Source organism: Scyliorhinus torazame, chromosome 19, assembly GCF_047496885.1.
Source record: "Scyliorhinus torazame isolate Kashiwa2021f chromosome 19, sScyTor2.1, whole genome shotgun sequence".
NCBI classification, from domain to species: Eukaryota; Metazoa; Chordata; class Chondrichthyes; order Carcharhiniformes; family Scyliorhinidae; genus Scyliorhinus; species Scyliorhinus torazame.
Window position 1 is genome coordinate 86,358,777 of NC_092725.1, and position 14,598 is coordinate 86,373,374.

The window sequence follows — 14,598 nt, forward strand, 5'->3', positions numbered from 1 at the left end:
AAAGGGTTTTATTGTGACATTTTTATTGTTGAAAATCTTTTACATCATACATGTATCCCTAGTAATAGCAAGTTATTGTGATGCCATTACGTAGACTGTACAAGATGATGTTAAGTGCATTTCACTTAATATCAAAAAAAATCAATTTTTTTGGTATTTATAATAATTGATGTCATAATGGTTTTGAAGCTCTGATAGTTTGTGAAGTCATAAAGCAGTTTTCAATGTTGAGACAACACAAGGAAGTCAATGCTTCTGATCACTGTGTGAATTACATAATCACATAAAATTACAGAACTGAGACCATTTGGTGTTTGTGCTCCACACAAACCTCGTCCAGCCCTACCATCTAACCCCATCAGCATATTTTTTCATTCCTTGTGTACTTTATATTCTCTTCTCTGAGGCAGTCCCTTGGAGTCAAGGATGCTTCCACACTAATAATGAGTTCTAGGTGACTGACGAGTCCAATGTGTGACCTACCATCTATGTCACAGGTGGGGCAGGACCGGGTAGATGTTGTGCGTGGGTTGCCACTCGTTCTTTTCACTGTTGAGCAATCTAGCTTCTCCTTAAATGCATCTGTACTATTTGACACGACTGCTTCATGTGGTAGAGAAACCTCCAGATTTAGATTGACTTTTGGATGATTGAACAACAGTAACTTACAGTTGTATGGAGCATTCAAGGTAAGGAAACATTCCGAGGTGCTTCACAGGAACATTATAAAATAATTTAAGATAATAAGGAGATATTTGGTCAGATGACTAAAAGCTTGGTCAAAGAGGTAGGTTTTTAACAAGTGTCATAAAGGAGGAAAGTGGCATGGAGAGGGATAGGTAGGAAATTCAAGAACTTGAAGCCTAGCTAATTAAAGTCACAACTTCCAGTGATGGAGCAATTAAAATAAAATAAAATAATACAACATAGGAGTAGACCATACATACAGCCTGTAAAATCTGTGCTGCCATTCAGTGTGATCATGGCTGATCTTGGGCTTTAGCTCCACTTTCCAGCCCATTCCCCATATTGTTCGATTCTCTGAATGACTAAGAATCTGTTTATCTTGGGGCCTTCTGGTTGTGGCCATGGAGTGAGTAGTCGCACACAAGGCGGTTCCGGCTCGAAGACGTTGGTTTGGGCACTTTACACCCACTAGTGGGGTAATTTCAGCAGAAGATTGATATGGAATGTGTAGGAGAAGAGGTTCTCCCAACATTGCTATGTCTACTGGCTATCATACTCGACAGAAGTTAGAGGAGACCTGTGGCGCAGCACCAATTTCTAGAATGGTGGAGGGGGGACTGTCTCCGTCGGTGGGAAAGCCTCAGATGGAGCAGTTGATGGCCTTCATCAAGGAGGAATTTCGCCAGCAAAGGAAGGAGATGCATGACGACTGGTTGAAGACGATTTGAGGGAGCAGTGGCACCTCTGCGAGGGTCATTGGACTGGGTAGAGAAGTGCCCTGAGGCGCAAGGGGCTACCATACGAGAGGTAGAGAAGGTGGTGTCCGACCAGAGCGTACGGATTGTAAATTTTTGGAGGCGATGGTGGGGATCCCGAGGGATCTATGCAAGTCACTACGGGTGAAGGTGGAGCAGCAGGAGAACCGGTCCAGATGACGGAACTTGCGGATTGTGATTCTACCGGAGGGTGTGGAAGGAACCCATGCCACAAAGTACGTTTCGAGGATGTTGGCCGGACTGGTTTAGAGAGAGGTGAATTGGGCCCACAGGTCCTTGAGGCAGAAGCCTAGAGCAGGGGAGCTGCCGCGGGCAGTGATTGTGCAGTTGCACAAGTTCCTGGATAAGTCTCTGAGGTGGGCTGGGGCGAAGTGCGACTGCAAATTGGATGGTAATCAAATCCTGATATACCAGGGCATTGGCGCGGAGCTGACGAAGAAGTGCACAGGATTCAACAAGTCCAAGGGTGTGTAGTATCGACGGAAGATTTGTTTTGGGTTGCTGTACCCGGCGATACTTTGGGTTACAATCGACAGTCGGCAGTATTATTTTGAGATGCCAGAGGAAGCGAGCGAACAATTTTATAAGGGACCATAAGCTGGGGGAGAACTGAGGGATGGGGTGGAATGGAGAGGTTAAATTCGCAAAAACTGGGTGTTATGACTGTTTTATGTTGCCAAAGTGTGGGAATGTTTTGGGGTGTTTGGCGGGGGGTGGAGGGAAGAAATGTGACATGGCAGAGTTGGAGACTGAGCGTGGTCATGGCAGAGAGGGGGTCATCTTGGATGAGCCTGGTTCGGGGCGGGATTAAGTGAGGCAGAACTGGTGGGATTTGGAGGCGAAAGCCTCCGGTATGGGGCTGGGGGCTAAGTGGACCAGTCAAGAGGTCCTGGGGTTTGAGAGCGGAGGTGATTTTTCCATTGGAGATGCATCTCCGGGTGAAGGATCAGGTTAGGTTGAGGAAGAGATGGGCAGGGCAAGTATGTCACACAGTTTTTGATGATGTCAAGTCGAATGGGATGGCCATTTTGTTGAACAAGAGGACAGGGTTTGTGGGGCCAGGGAAGTGCGGTTGCTGGAGGCGACGCCGGTGGTGCTAGTCAACTTATATGCGCCTAACTGGGGGGATGCTGGGCTTGTAAACGGAGCAATCTTGGACTTTGATTTTCCTCCCCCCCCCCCCCCCCCCCCCAACTGATTATGGCTGGAGATTTTAATTGTAATGGAGCCTTGGGTAGACGGGTCAAGCCCCAAGTCAATGGGACAATGGGAAGGTTGCGGATAGTGAAGGAGTTGGGATGGTCGATCCCTGATGGTTCAGGAAACCGGGGGAATTGTCTTGCATGTGTATAAGGTGTATTCTAGAATCTTCGTGGTGAGTCAGGCGGCGGTGGTGGTGGTGGTGGTGGTGGAGTATGCGGGAATTGTGATTTCAGATCATGCGCCACATTGGCTGGAGGTGAGGCTTAGCTCGGGGCAGGTGCAGAGGCCGGGGTGGAGTTTAGACTCTGGTCTCTTGGCAGGTGAGGTGATTTCTGAAAAGGTGAGACTGGTGATTGGGAATTTTCTGGAGCATAATGGGGAGGTGTCAGCAGCCACGTTCTGGGAGGCGCTGAAGGCGGTGGTTCGTGGGAAGATTATCTCGTTAAAGTGCACAGGGATAGGAGGAGGAGGAAGTAGCATGAATAGCTGCTGGACGAGATAGTTGTGGTGGATAGGAGATACTCAGCAGCACCCACTAAGGAGTTTTTGGCAGAGAGGAAGAGGCTGCAGGGGTAGTTTGATAGGTTGATGATGAGCAAAGCGGTGGGGCAGCTACGGAGGTTGAGGGAGTTGTCGTATGAGTATGGAGAGAAGGTGAGCCGCATGTTGGCCCACTAGCTGCAGTAGCAGACAGCGTCTAGGGAAATTCTAAGGGTGTGGGCAGAGAATGGGAGGTGGTGATGGAGCCAGGGTGGATAAGCGAGGTGTTCAGGCGGTATTATGAGAAGTTGTATTAGGCCTAGACGGGTGGAGAGGAGGGGGATATGGGATGGATTTTGGATGAGTTTCATGAAAAGAAGAGGCAGGCGTTGGAGGAGCCACTGGGGCTCAGGGAGGTGATAAACAGTATCAGGGGAATACAGTCGGGGAAATCCCAGGGCAGGATGGCTTTCCAGCGGAATTTTATAAGATGTTTGTGACAAAGTTGGCACCTCACTTGCTGGGAATGCTTAGGGCTCCATGGCGGCGGAGAGACATGGGCGTCGATTACACTAACTGAAGAAGGGGAAGGATCCGCTGGAGTGTGGGTCGTACAGGTCCATTTCATTGTTGAATGCGGATGTGAAAGTATTGGCGAAGGTGCTAGCGGGGAGGATATGGAGGGTTATGTGCTAGGGGTGGTTTCTGAGGATCAAACGGGTTTTGTGAAGGGCAAGCAGCCCTCGAGTAATATCAGGAGGCTGTTAAATGTGGTTATGATTCCGTCAGGGGAGTGGGCGCCCGAGGTTATTGTTTCTATGGATGCGGCAAAGGCCTTTGATCGGGTGGCGTGGAGGTACTTGTTTGAAATTCTGGGAAGGTTTGGGTTTGGGCCGAAGTTTGTGGAATGGGTGCATCGCTGGTAGCAAGCGTGCGCACGAACGTGATGAGTTCTCCAGATTTTGGATTGCACAGGGGAATGAGGTGGGGTGCCCACTGTCGCTGCTGTTATTCGCATTGGCGATTGAGCTCTTGGAATTAGCCCTTCGGGGGTCTGCTGTGTGGTGAGGGATTGTGAGGGGGTAGGGAGCATTGAGTGTCGTTGTACGCGGTTGACCTGTTGTTGTCTGTGTCGCACCCGCTGGAGAGTAGTGAATCTTTGTTTACCGCCTCCAATGTAACTATATCCATTCTTTTTAATAAACAATTTTATTGAGGCATTTTGGCATAGTAAACAGCAACAGTACAATCAACAGTGCGCAAAGAACAATCAACATAGTGCAAAACCCAGCTCCCCTCCAAGTATATCCACCCTTAAATATGGAAACAAACTTCACACAATATTCCAGGTGTAGTCTCACCAAAGACCTGTAGAATTGTAGCAAGACTTCTTTATTCCTGAACTCCAATAAAATAAAAGCCAACATGACATTTACCTTCCTCCTTGTTTGCTGTACCTTTATACTAACTTTGAATTCCTGACACAAGCACACCCAAGTCTTTTGATCATCAACGTTTACAGGTTTCACGCTTTAAAAAGAAATCTACTTTTCTATTCTTACAACATAATGAATAATCTCACACTCCACCACATTATAATTCCATCTTGTTTCCCACTCATTTAACCTGTCTACATCTCTTTGCAGATTCTGTGTCTTCCTCACAATTTACAATTCTATTTTGCATAAGAGGCCAGAATTGGAGGAGTGCAGGTACCTCACTGAGGGTTGTGGAGTTGGAGGAGATTATTGATATAGGGGGGGGCAAGGTCATGGAGGAATTTGAAAATAATGAGAATTTTAAAAATCAGAATATTAGCTTCGTCAAACTACGTTGACCAAATAGTAGAGGAATAGGCAAGGAGTAGCTGCGAGTTAAGATGTGGACAGCAGAATTTCAGATGACTAGTTCATTGAGAGCAGAATGTGCAAGACCAGTCAGTATTTTGTTGGCTTCTTGAACGTAAATGAAAATCGCTTATTGTCACAAGTAGGCTTCAAATGGAGTCACTGTGAAAAGCCCCTAGTCGCCACATTCCGGCGCCTGTTCGGGGAGGCCGGTACCGGAATTGAACCATGCTGCTGGCCTGCCTTGGTCTGCTTTCAAAGCCAGGCTAGTCAAGTCAAGATGTAATGAAGGAATAGATGAGGGTTTCATCAGCAGCTGAAATGGGGTGAAATTGACCAATGTTACAGAAGTGGCATGGGAGCACAGTGGTTAGCACTGTTGTTTCACAGCTTGGGTCACTGTCTGTGCGGAGTCTGCAAGTTCTCCCCATGTCTGTGTGGGTTTCCTCCGGGTGCTCCGATTTCTTCCCACAAGTCCCGAAAGCCGTGCTTGTTAGATGAATTGAACATTCTGAATTCTCCCTCTGTACCCAGACAGGCGCCGTAGTGTGGTATTAGGGGATTTGTACAGCGACTTCATTGCAGTGTTAATGTAAGCCTACTTGTGATAATAATAAAGATTAAATTAAAGAAGCAAAGCAGTGTTCTTGTCGCTCATTAGCCCTTATATTATTTTTCCATAGTTTGTGTGGAGATGAGTCCATGGAGCTCTATGGGTCATTTCTCAATCTTCAGAAATTAGTTTTATTACTGACAATAGTTCATGTTTAATATTACTAAAATTAACTAAGATTGTCTATTTAGTTATGTTTTAGATGGAGCTATAGTTAAAAAGAATCAATAGAAGTACTACAAACTTTGGCGGCACAGCAGGCAGTGGTTAGCACTGCTGCTTTCAGCACTAAGGACCCGGGTTCGATCCCAGCCCCCAGGTCATTGTCCATGTGGAGTTTGCACATTCTCCCCATGACTGCATAGGTCTCACTCCCACAACCCAAAGATGTGCAGAGTAGGTGAATTGGCTATGCCAAATCACCCCTTAACTGAAAAAAAAAGAATTGGGTACTCTAAATTTATATTTTAAAAAAATACTACAAATTGCAGGATTGACTTTGCTCGTTTGTTACATCTAATAAACGGGCTGTAGTTTATACCATCTTCTTTTGGGAGATCATAAGAGGACTTGTAGTGATGTAGATACAAGAAATCATTATCACCAAGAGATCACCATTGCGTGTACCTGTGAGGACCATATTTAAAAAAATTATTTTAAGGCATATGGGTGTCGCTGGTTAGGCAGCATTTATTGCCCATCCTTAGTTGCCCTTCAGAAGGTGATGGTGAACTGCTTTCTTGAACTGCTGCAGTCCCTGAGGTGTAGGTACACCCACAGTGTTGCTAGAGAGGGATTTCCAGGATTTTGACCCACCAACGGTGAAGGAACGATGAGTGACTTGGAGTGGAACCTGCAGGTGGTGGGGTTCCCAGGTATCTGCTACTCTTGTCCTTCTAAGTGGTCATGGTTGTGGATTTGGAAGGTGCTGCCTAAGGAACCTTGATAAGTTATGCAGTACATATTCTAGATGGTGCACACGGCTGCCACTGTTCATGGTGGAGGGAGTGAATGTGTGTGGAAGGGGTAGCAATCAAATGGGCTGCATTGTCCTGGATTGTGTCGAGCTTCTTAAGTGTTGTTGGAGCTCATCTAGGCAAGTGGGAAGTATTCATTACACTCCTAAATTGTGTCTTATAAGAACTAGGAACAGGAGTAGGCCATCTGGCCCCTCGAGCCTGCTCCGCCATTTAATGAGATCATGGCTGATCTTTGTGAACTCCGCTCCATTCTCCGGCCCGTACACCATATCCCCGAATCCCTTTATTCTTTAGAAAGGCATCTATCTTTTTCTTAAAAACATTTAAAGAAGGAGCCTCAACTGCTTCACTGGGCAAGGAATTCCAGAGATTCACAACCCTTTGGGTGAAGAAATTCCTCCTACACTCCGTCCTAAATCTACCTCCCCTTATTTTGAGGCTATGCCACCTAGTTCTGCTTTCCCCGACCAGTGGAAACAACCTGCCCGCATCTATCCTATCTATTCCCTTCATAATTTTATATGTCTCAATAAGATCCCCCTGCATCCTTCTAAACTCCAATGAGTACAGTCCCAGTCTGCTCAACCTCTCGTCATAATCTAATCCCCTCAACTCTGGGATCAACCTAGTGAATCTCCTCTGCACTCCCTCCAGTGCCAATATGTCCTTTCTCAGGTAAGGAGACCAAAACTGAATACAATACTCCAGTTGCGGCCTCACCAACACCCTATACAATTGCAGCATAACCTCACTAATCTTGAACTCCATCCCTCTAGCAATGAAAGACAAAACTCGATTAGCCTTCTTAATCACCTGTTGCACCTGCACACCAACGTTTTGCGACTCGTGAACCAGCACACCCAGGTCCCTCTGCACAGCAGCATGTTTTAACATCTTACCGTTTAAGTAATAATCCATTCTGCTGTTATTCCTCCCAAAATGGATTGCCTCACACTTGGTAACATTGAATTCCATCTGCCAGACCCTAGCCCATTCACCTAACCTATCCAAATCCTTCTGCAGACTTCCGGTATCCTCTGCACTTTTTGCTTTACCACTCATCTTAGTGTCGTCTGCAAACTTTTGACACATTGCACTTGATCCCCAACTCCAAATCGTCTATGTAATTGTGAACAACTGCGGGCCCAACACTGATCCTTGAGGGACCCCACTAGTTACAGGTTGCCAACCAGAGAAACACCCATTTATCCCCACTCTCTGCTTTCTGTTAGTTAACCAATCCTCTACCCATGCTACCACTTTACCCTCAATGCCATGCATCTTTAGTTTATGCAGCAACCTTTTGTGTGGCACCTTGTCAAAAGCTTTCTGGAAATCCAGATATACCACATCCATTGGCTCCCCGTTATCTACTGCACTGGTAACGTCCTCAAAAAATTCTACCAAATTAGTCAGACGTGACCTACCCTTTGTGAACCTATGCTGCGTCTGCCCAATGGGACAATTTCCCTCCAGGTGCCCCGCTATTTCCTCCTTAATGATAGATTCCAGCATTTTCCCTACAGACGAAGTTAAGCTTACCGGCCTATAATTACCCGCTTTCTGCCGACCTCCTTTTTTAAACAGTGGTGTCACGTTTGCTACTTTCCAATCCTCTGGGACCACCACAGAGTCTAGTGAATCTTGATAAATTATCACTAGTGCGTTTACAATTTCCCTAGCCATCTCTTTTAACACTCTGGGATGCATCCCATCAGGGCCAGGAGACTTGTCTACCTTTACCCCCATTAGCTTGCCCAATACTGCCTCCTTAGTGATTACAATCATCTCAAGGTCCTCACCTATCATATCTTTATTTCCATCAGTCACTGGCATGTTATTTGTGTCCTCCACTGTGAAGACTGACCCAAAAAACCTGTTCAGCTCCTCAGCCATTTCCCCGTCCCCTATTATTAAATCTCCCTTCTCATCTTCCAAAGGACCAATATTTACCTTAGCCACTTATAATTTACCTTATAGATTGTGAACAACTTTGGGGAGTGAAGAGGCGAGTTACACGCCGCAGGACCTGCTCTGGTCGACACAGTATTGACATGGCTAGTCCATATTGTTTATTTTGTAGCAAAGATCACCCTTCTCTTTCGAGTTGAGCTTCAATAACTTGTGCAATTACCACTTGATAGACCCTGAAAACTAAGGTCATCAGATTGCACACACAAGGTCATTGTTAATCAAGATTGCAAAAATTGTCCCCTGCATAATCTCCAACAATTATTACCCTATTTTCATAGTGATTGGTAACTAATTGGAGCCTAAACAGTTAACATATCTATCTGGAGGATAAGTGGCATTTAGGCCCGAACCTTTTGCTTGATCTTTTCAAAGTCCCAAAGGCCCAGCTTCGACAGAAATACATAGTGTCTAGTCCCACAAAGCTCTCCTTTGCAGCTCTGTAGAGTCGGGGGGCAAGACAATCCATGCTCTCATAGCACTAAGTAATGTAAGTTTAAATGTCCAGTGTAAATGTGTGAATGGATGAATGAATAGGAGGGTGGGTAGTTGGGCCAAGTCCGGATGGGGGCTAGTCAGGCTGGTTGAGTTTGTAGTAGAGTAGTGGAGTCTAGTCAGGTCTGGTTGGTGGGTAATCGGGTCTCATTGGGGAGTAGTTGGATTGGGGTGTGTAGTCAGGGCTTCAGTTGGGATGATGGGTGGTTGGGGGGGGGGGGGGGGGGGGTGCAGTACGAGTTATGTTTTGGGAGGCGTTATGTTCTAGTTTCCCGGGAGTTAGACTAGGCAATTCTCATGGAGGGCAGTGCATTGAGACTTCCACTGGGTATCATCTTAGGTCATATGTTTGGTCTCCCAACAATCCCAACAAACAGACTCTTGTTGGTTGTGGCAAGGCCTAAACAACATAACGGGCTACAAAATGAAGCCGAGCAGAATCTCCGGTAGCAGTGCACCCCACCCAATGAATTCCATGCGTTCTATGCTCGGTTTGAGCAGGAAACCATCAAACAGTTGTCGACTGCCCCAGAGGCTCCGGACACCCATACCCACCATCATAGCTTCCAAAGTTAGATCGGCCTTCCTGAAAGTGAACAGTTGGAAGGCGACAGGTCCGGGCGGGGTCCCTAGTCGTGCACTCAGATCCTGCGCGGACCAGCTGGCAGATGTATTCGCAGACATCTTCAACCTCCGGGCAGCATGGTAGCACAGTGGTTAGCACTGTGGCTTCACAGCGCCAGGCTCTCGGGTTCGAGTCCCCGCTGGGTCACTGTCTGTGCGGAGTCTGCACATTCTCCCCATGTCTGCGTGGGTTTCTTCCGGGTGCTCCGGTTTCCTCACACACTCCAAAGACTTGCAGGTTTGGTGGATTGGACATGCTAAATTGTCCTTAGTGTTCAAAAAGGTTAGAAGGGGTTATTGGGTTACGGGGGTAGGGTGGAAGTGAGGGCTTAAGTGGATTGGTGCAGACGCGATGGACCGACTGGCCTCCTTTTGCTCTGTATGTTCTATGTACTCTGTTCCGAGGACCCCTCCTGCTTCAACAAGACCACCATCATACAAAGAAGAACCAGGCAACGTGCCTCAATGACTACCATCCGGTGGCTCTGACATTGATCATAATGAAGTGCTTCGAGAGGTTGGTCATGAAGCACATCCAACTCCATACTCCCAGAATGCCGAGATCCACTGCAATTCGCATACTGCCGCAACCAGTCCACAGCAGACGCCATCTCCCTGGCCCTACACTCATCTCTGGAACATCTCGACAACAAGGGCTCCTACATCAGATTCCTATTTATTGACTGCAGCTCTGCTTTCAACACCATAATCCCAGCCAAGCTGATATCAAAGCTCCAAAACCTAGGACTTGGCTCCTAACTTTGCAACTTTATGGATCGTCTTTCTGACCCATAAACCACAGTCGGTAAGAATAGACAACAGCAGCTCCTCCACGATAGTACTCAATACCGGGGCCCCGCAAGGTTGCGTACTTGGCCCCCTACTATACTCCCTGTACGCACACGACTGCGTGGCAAAATTAGGCTCCACATCATCTACAAGTTTGCTGACGAGACAACCGTAGTGGGTCGGATCTCGAACAACAATTGAGTCAGAATACAGGAGGGAGATCGAGAACCCAGTGGTGTAATGACAGCAATCTCTCCTTCAATGCCAACAAAACTAAAGAGCTGGTCATTGACTTCAGGAAGCAAAGTACTGTACACACCACTGTCTGCATCGTTGAGGTGGAGATGGTTGAAATCTTCGAATTCCTAGGTGCGCACATCAGTCTGCTAAATTTGTTGTAGAAGAAGACCGCATGCTGAGAAGGTGCACAGGCCTCTGTTTTTCCTGGGTCCTCTTCTCAGCCAGCTGAACTTTTCACTTCTCACTTTCTTCCAGTGCCTTTTGGAACAGTCGGCCTCCATAGGTCATGGTCGTCAGTGACAGTCTCCCAGGTGTCAGTGTCAATGTCTGTCATCTTCATATCTCGCTTGCAGATGCACTTGTAGCAGAGGATGCCCAGGAGGTCATGATCCAGGGCAAAGCAGATGGTCTTTGGGTATACAAATGTGACTGTGCCTACTCAGACATTGTTTAGTAATGAATGTATGCTGATAGAATTAGCATGCTCTAGGACCTCTGCATTGGTGATCTTGTCATGCCAGGTAATGCTGAGGATACACCTGAGACAGTGAAAGTGAAAACTATTCTGTCTTCTACTACCTATATGTTGTTCAGGCCTCTGCACTGTAGAGGAGTATGCTGAGGACTCAGACTTGTTAGATTCGCATTTTGGTGTTCTTGGTCAGATTGCTGTTGCTCTAACTCTCTTAATAAGCTTGGACGTAACAGGTCAGCGTTTACAATGACTGTTGATTTTAGCATTAAGTTGATGATTGTGAAGTCTGGATCTGTGGAGCTATTAACAATTTCCATCGTCACATTATCATGTTGATATATAACAACCCCCTGAACCATAGCATTTGTTTTCTAAGTGCAGCACGGTGGTGCAGTAGTTACTACTGCTGCCTCTCAGCGCCGAGGACCCGGGTTCGATCCCGGCCCCGGGTCACTGTCCGTATGGAGTTTGCACATTCTCCCCGTGTCTGTGTGGGTCTCAACCACACAACCCAAAGATGTGCAGGATAGGTGGATTGGCAATGCTAAATTGCCCCCTAATTGGGGGAGAAAAAACATTTGTTGTACTGATGATGATGTTCAAACTAAACTCTTTACAAGCAAGAAAGAATCTGTCCATTTTGCTGAAGGGTTTCCTCGGTGTGGAGGAATATGCTAGTCCAGTCTCATCAGCATAGAGCAATTCTCCGATGAGGAGTTGGTGCACCTTTGTCTTTGACCTTGGTTGAGCAAGCTGAAAATCTTTCCGTCAGTTCTCCAAGTACCCAATTCCTTTTTTTTTCCAATTAAGGGGAAATTTACAGTTGCCAATCCACCTAACCTGCACACCTTTGGGCTGTGGGGTTGAGACTCTCGCAGACATGGGAGAATGTGCAAACTCCACACAGGCAGTGACCCAGGGCTGGGATCAAACCCGGCTCCTCCGCGCTGTCGGCAGCAGTGCTACCCACTCCGCCACCTTGCCGCCCAGTTCTGGTAAGTAAGTAGGTTCCCTTTAGAGATGGGCAGAAGGCATATGACTGAACAGGGTGTTGGTGCCAGAATACAACCCTGCTTGTCACCACTTAGATCTCAAAGGATTCTGATGTTGCCCCATCACAGCAGACCTTACCGAGTATGTTGTCATGGGAAAAGGTGACCACTGAGCAGCTCTGGCAGGCAGCCAATTTTTTCCAGCAACTTAAATAGACCAATTTTGCCTACATTGTTGAACATCCTGATGAGATTGGTGAAGGCAATATATAGTGGTCTCTTTTGTTCGCAGCATTTCTCTTGCAGCTGCTGTACTAGGCCGATCATATCAATAGGTCAATAGGATCACTATCTTTGAACAGGCATATTCTGGGGCACTGCCCCCTCCAGCAGAGACATGAGAAGTTTGTGCAGATGCTGCAGGAGTGCCAGTTTCCCGTGTTTGAGTTCAGGTGATATAGCATCAGCACCTAGAGCTTTGCCCATGGCAAATGAGTCAAGAATCTTTGTAAGCACCTCTATTGTGGATTCGCTGCTCATCTCTGCCATGACGGGCAGGATTTCTAAGGTGTCTAGAGCAGTGGTTCCCAACCTGTGTGTGCTGCAAAAAAGGATTCAAAATTAATTTGTCTTCAGCTCTGCGGTTGGCATTTGCAAGATGCAATGAATTTTGGGTCCTCCACGCATGTGCTGGCTGGGATAGAGCTGCACATGTGTGGTTTAGATTTTTTTGATGTTGGTCAGTGGAGTGCACATTTTTGACACCTTTTCCAGAATTCAGATTGATGCTTGGCAACTTCTGTGTTGTGATCATTGGAGCCTCAGCAGTTTCTGTTGTCATAATGCTTCACTGCAACTGAATGTAAATTTTTAGATAATGATCCTACTCAAAAATACTGTTTTCTGAATAAATTCTGCTAGCGTTCTTTGGAATTCAGATCTGCACCAAGGCAGGTTCTGCTTTACTCTCTTGCTTTCGTTCTCTCTTCCCCATAAATATTCCCCCCCCCCCCCTTTTCCATGCAGGGCATAATTTCGAACATGGAGAGGTTATCATCTATAATAAAAATCTAAATCTATATCACTGTTGGAATGTGTTATTGCAGCAAAAAGCTTCTTGTCAGTAAAATACTTAATCTGAGCTATCCTTGATAATACTTCAGGTTAAATGGCTACATAATGGCTAGTATTGTATGCCAGCATTTTCTGCGGGCACAAAATCCCATGAGAGAAAAGAAAAGAATCTCGCTGGCAATATCACCTTTTCAGATTTCTCCCACCCCCAGCCAGTGATGTAACGAGGTTCCCGTCCAGAAAGGTTGGGAACCTCATTTAAAAAAAAATACAATATTACTAAAGGGCTTTCCCAACATATCATCTCCCTACATTGGGCTCCCCCCTCACCCACCCCCATCGGCATGATGTCATGTTGGTGAGGTTTACAACAGATTTTATTTGAAGGAGAACCAGGCGATGGGAACCCGCTGGGGTGGGGGGCATAGCTAGTCCCGGAGGTTAGAAGGCCATGTCTGGGCAGTACACTTGAAGCGGGGTCGGAAGCGTGGCTTTCTTTATTTCAATTGGAGATCAAGGACGCCCCGATCTCAGGCTTCCTAGCGTTGCTGGCTTTTTCTGGCTTCGCTCTGCCATCGTCACGCAGTAGGCCATGCTCCCGATTTTTTTCCCCCCAGCCAAGTGCTGCACAATGTGGCGAGCAAAGCCGGTTGTGCAGCTGGTGAGTTGCAAACTGCTTTTCTTGTCTGAACCACTTCTTGGATGAAAAAAGGGAAAAATCTGACCTAATATTTCTAATTATTGAAGTCAGAGGTGTGATTAATGAAATTCTTGCAGTGTGCTAGCAGCATGTCTATTGCCAGCTCATGCAATGTGTTGCAGCTGTGCTTCTCCCAGCAGACACTGCTGAGGCTTGTTTGGTTCTATCCGACAAAGCTTGAAAGGTTTTTCAAGGTCACTAGCTAGTTTTCTGTACTAAAGTGCAAGGAGTTTGTTGAACAAACACAGCAGCAGGGTGTAGCTCCAGATCTTAAATTTATTTAACAACAAAAATACCTTCCATTAAAAATAAAAACTTAGCAAGAACAATCCATTTGTGATTTACTGGGGAAGTTAAGGATTGTATTACATTAAAAGAAGTGGCTTATAAGGTTCAGAAGAACAGCAGTGTGATGAACGGTTACTGCCTTATCATCATGTAAGGTGATGTCCCCTTTAAGACCAGGCTTGGAACCCTGGGGACTCCGCCTCTGGCTCCGCCCATCTTGGAGCCATACATAAAGGCCTGCCTCATGGTCTGTATAGCAGTCAGCTCTCGTCCAAATCTGTAGCATAGTTATTAGCCTAATAAAGCCTTCTTTACAGTTTAATCTCTAAGCATCATTATTGAGGGTACCTCAATTTATTAGGCT

The 14,598-nt window shown here is 46.4% G+C and overlaps 1 protein-coding gene across 5 annotated transcripts in view; it reads left to right on the plus strand.

Annotated features, from left to right (window-relative positions):
* LOC140396284 (tubby-related protein 3-like) overlaps positions 1–14,598 on the plus strand; it is a 175,402-nt gene that overhangs the window by 1,225 nt on the left and 159,579 nt on the right. The window contains exon 1 of one of the 5 annotated variants that reach the window (XM_072484686.1): positions 654–689. The exons of the other annotated variants lie outside the window; for them this stretch is intronic. Coding sequence (XP_072340787.1) covers positions 676–689 — 14 coding nt within the window. The 5' untranslated portion in view covers positions 654–675. Of the gene's footprint in view, positions 1–653; positions 690–14,598 lie in introns of those variants that run through there. 5 annotated transcript variants of the gene reach the window in all.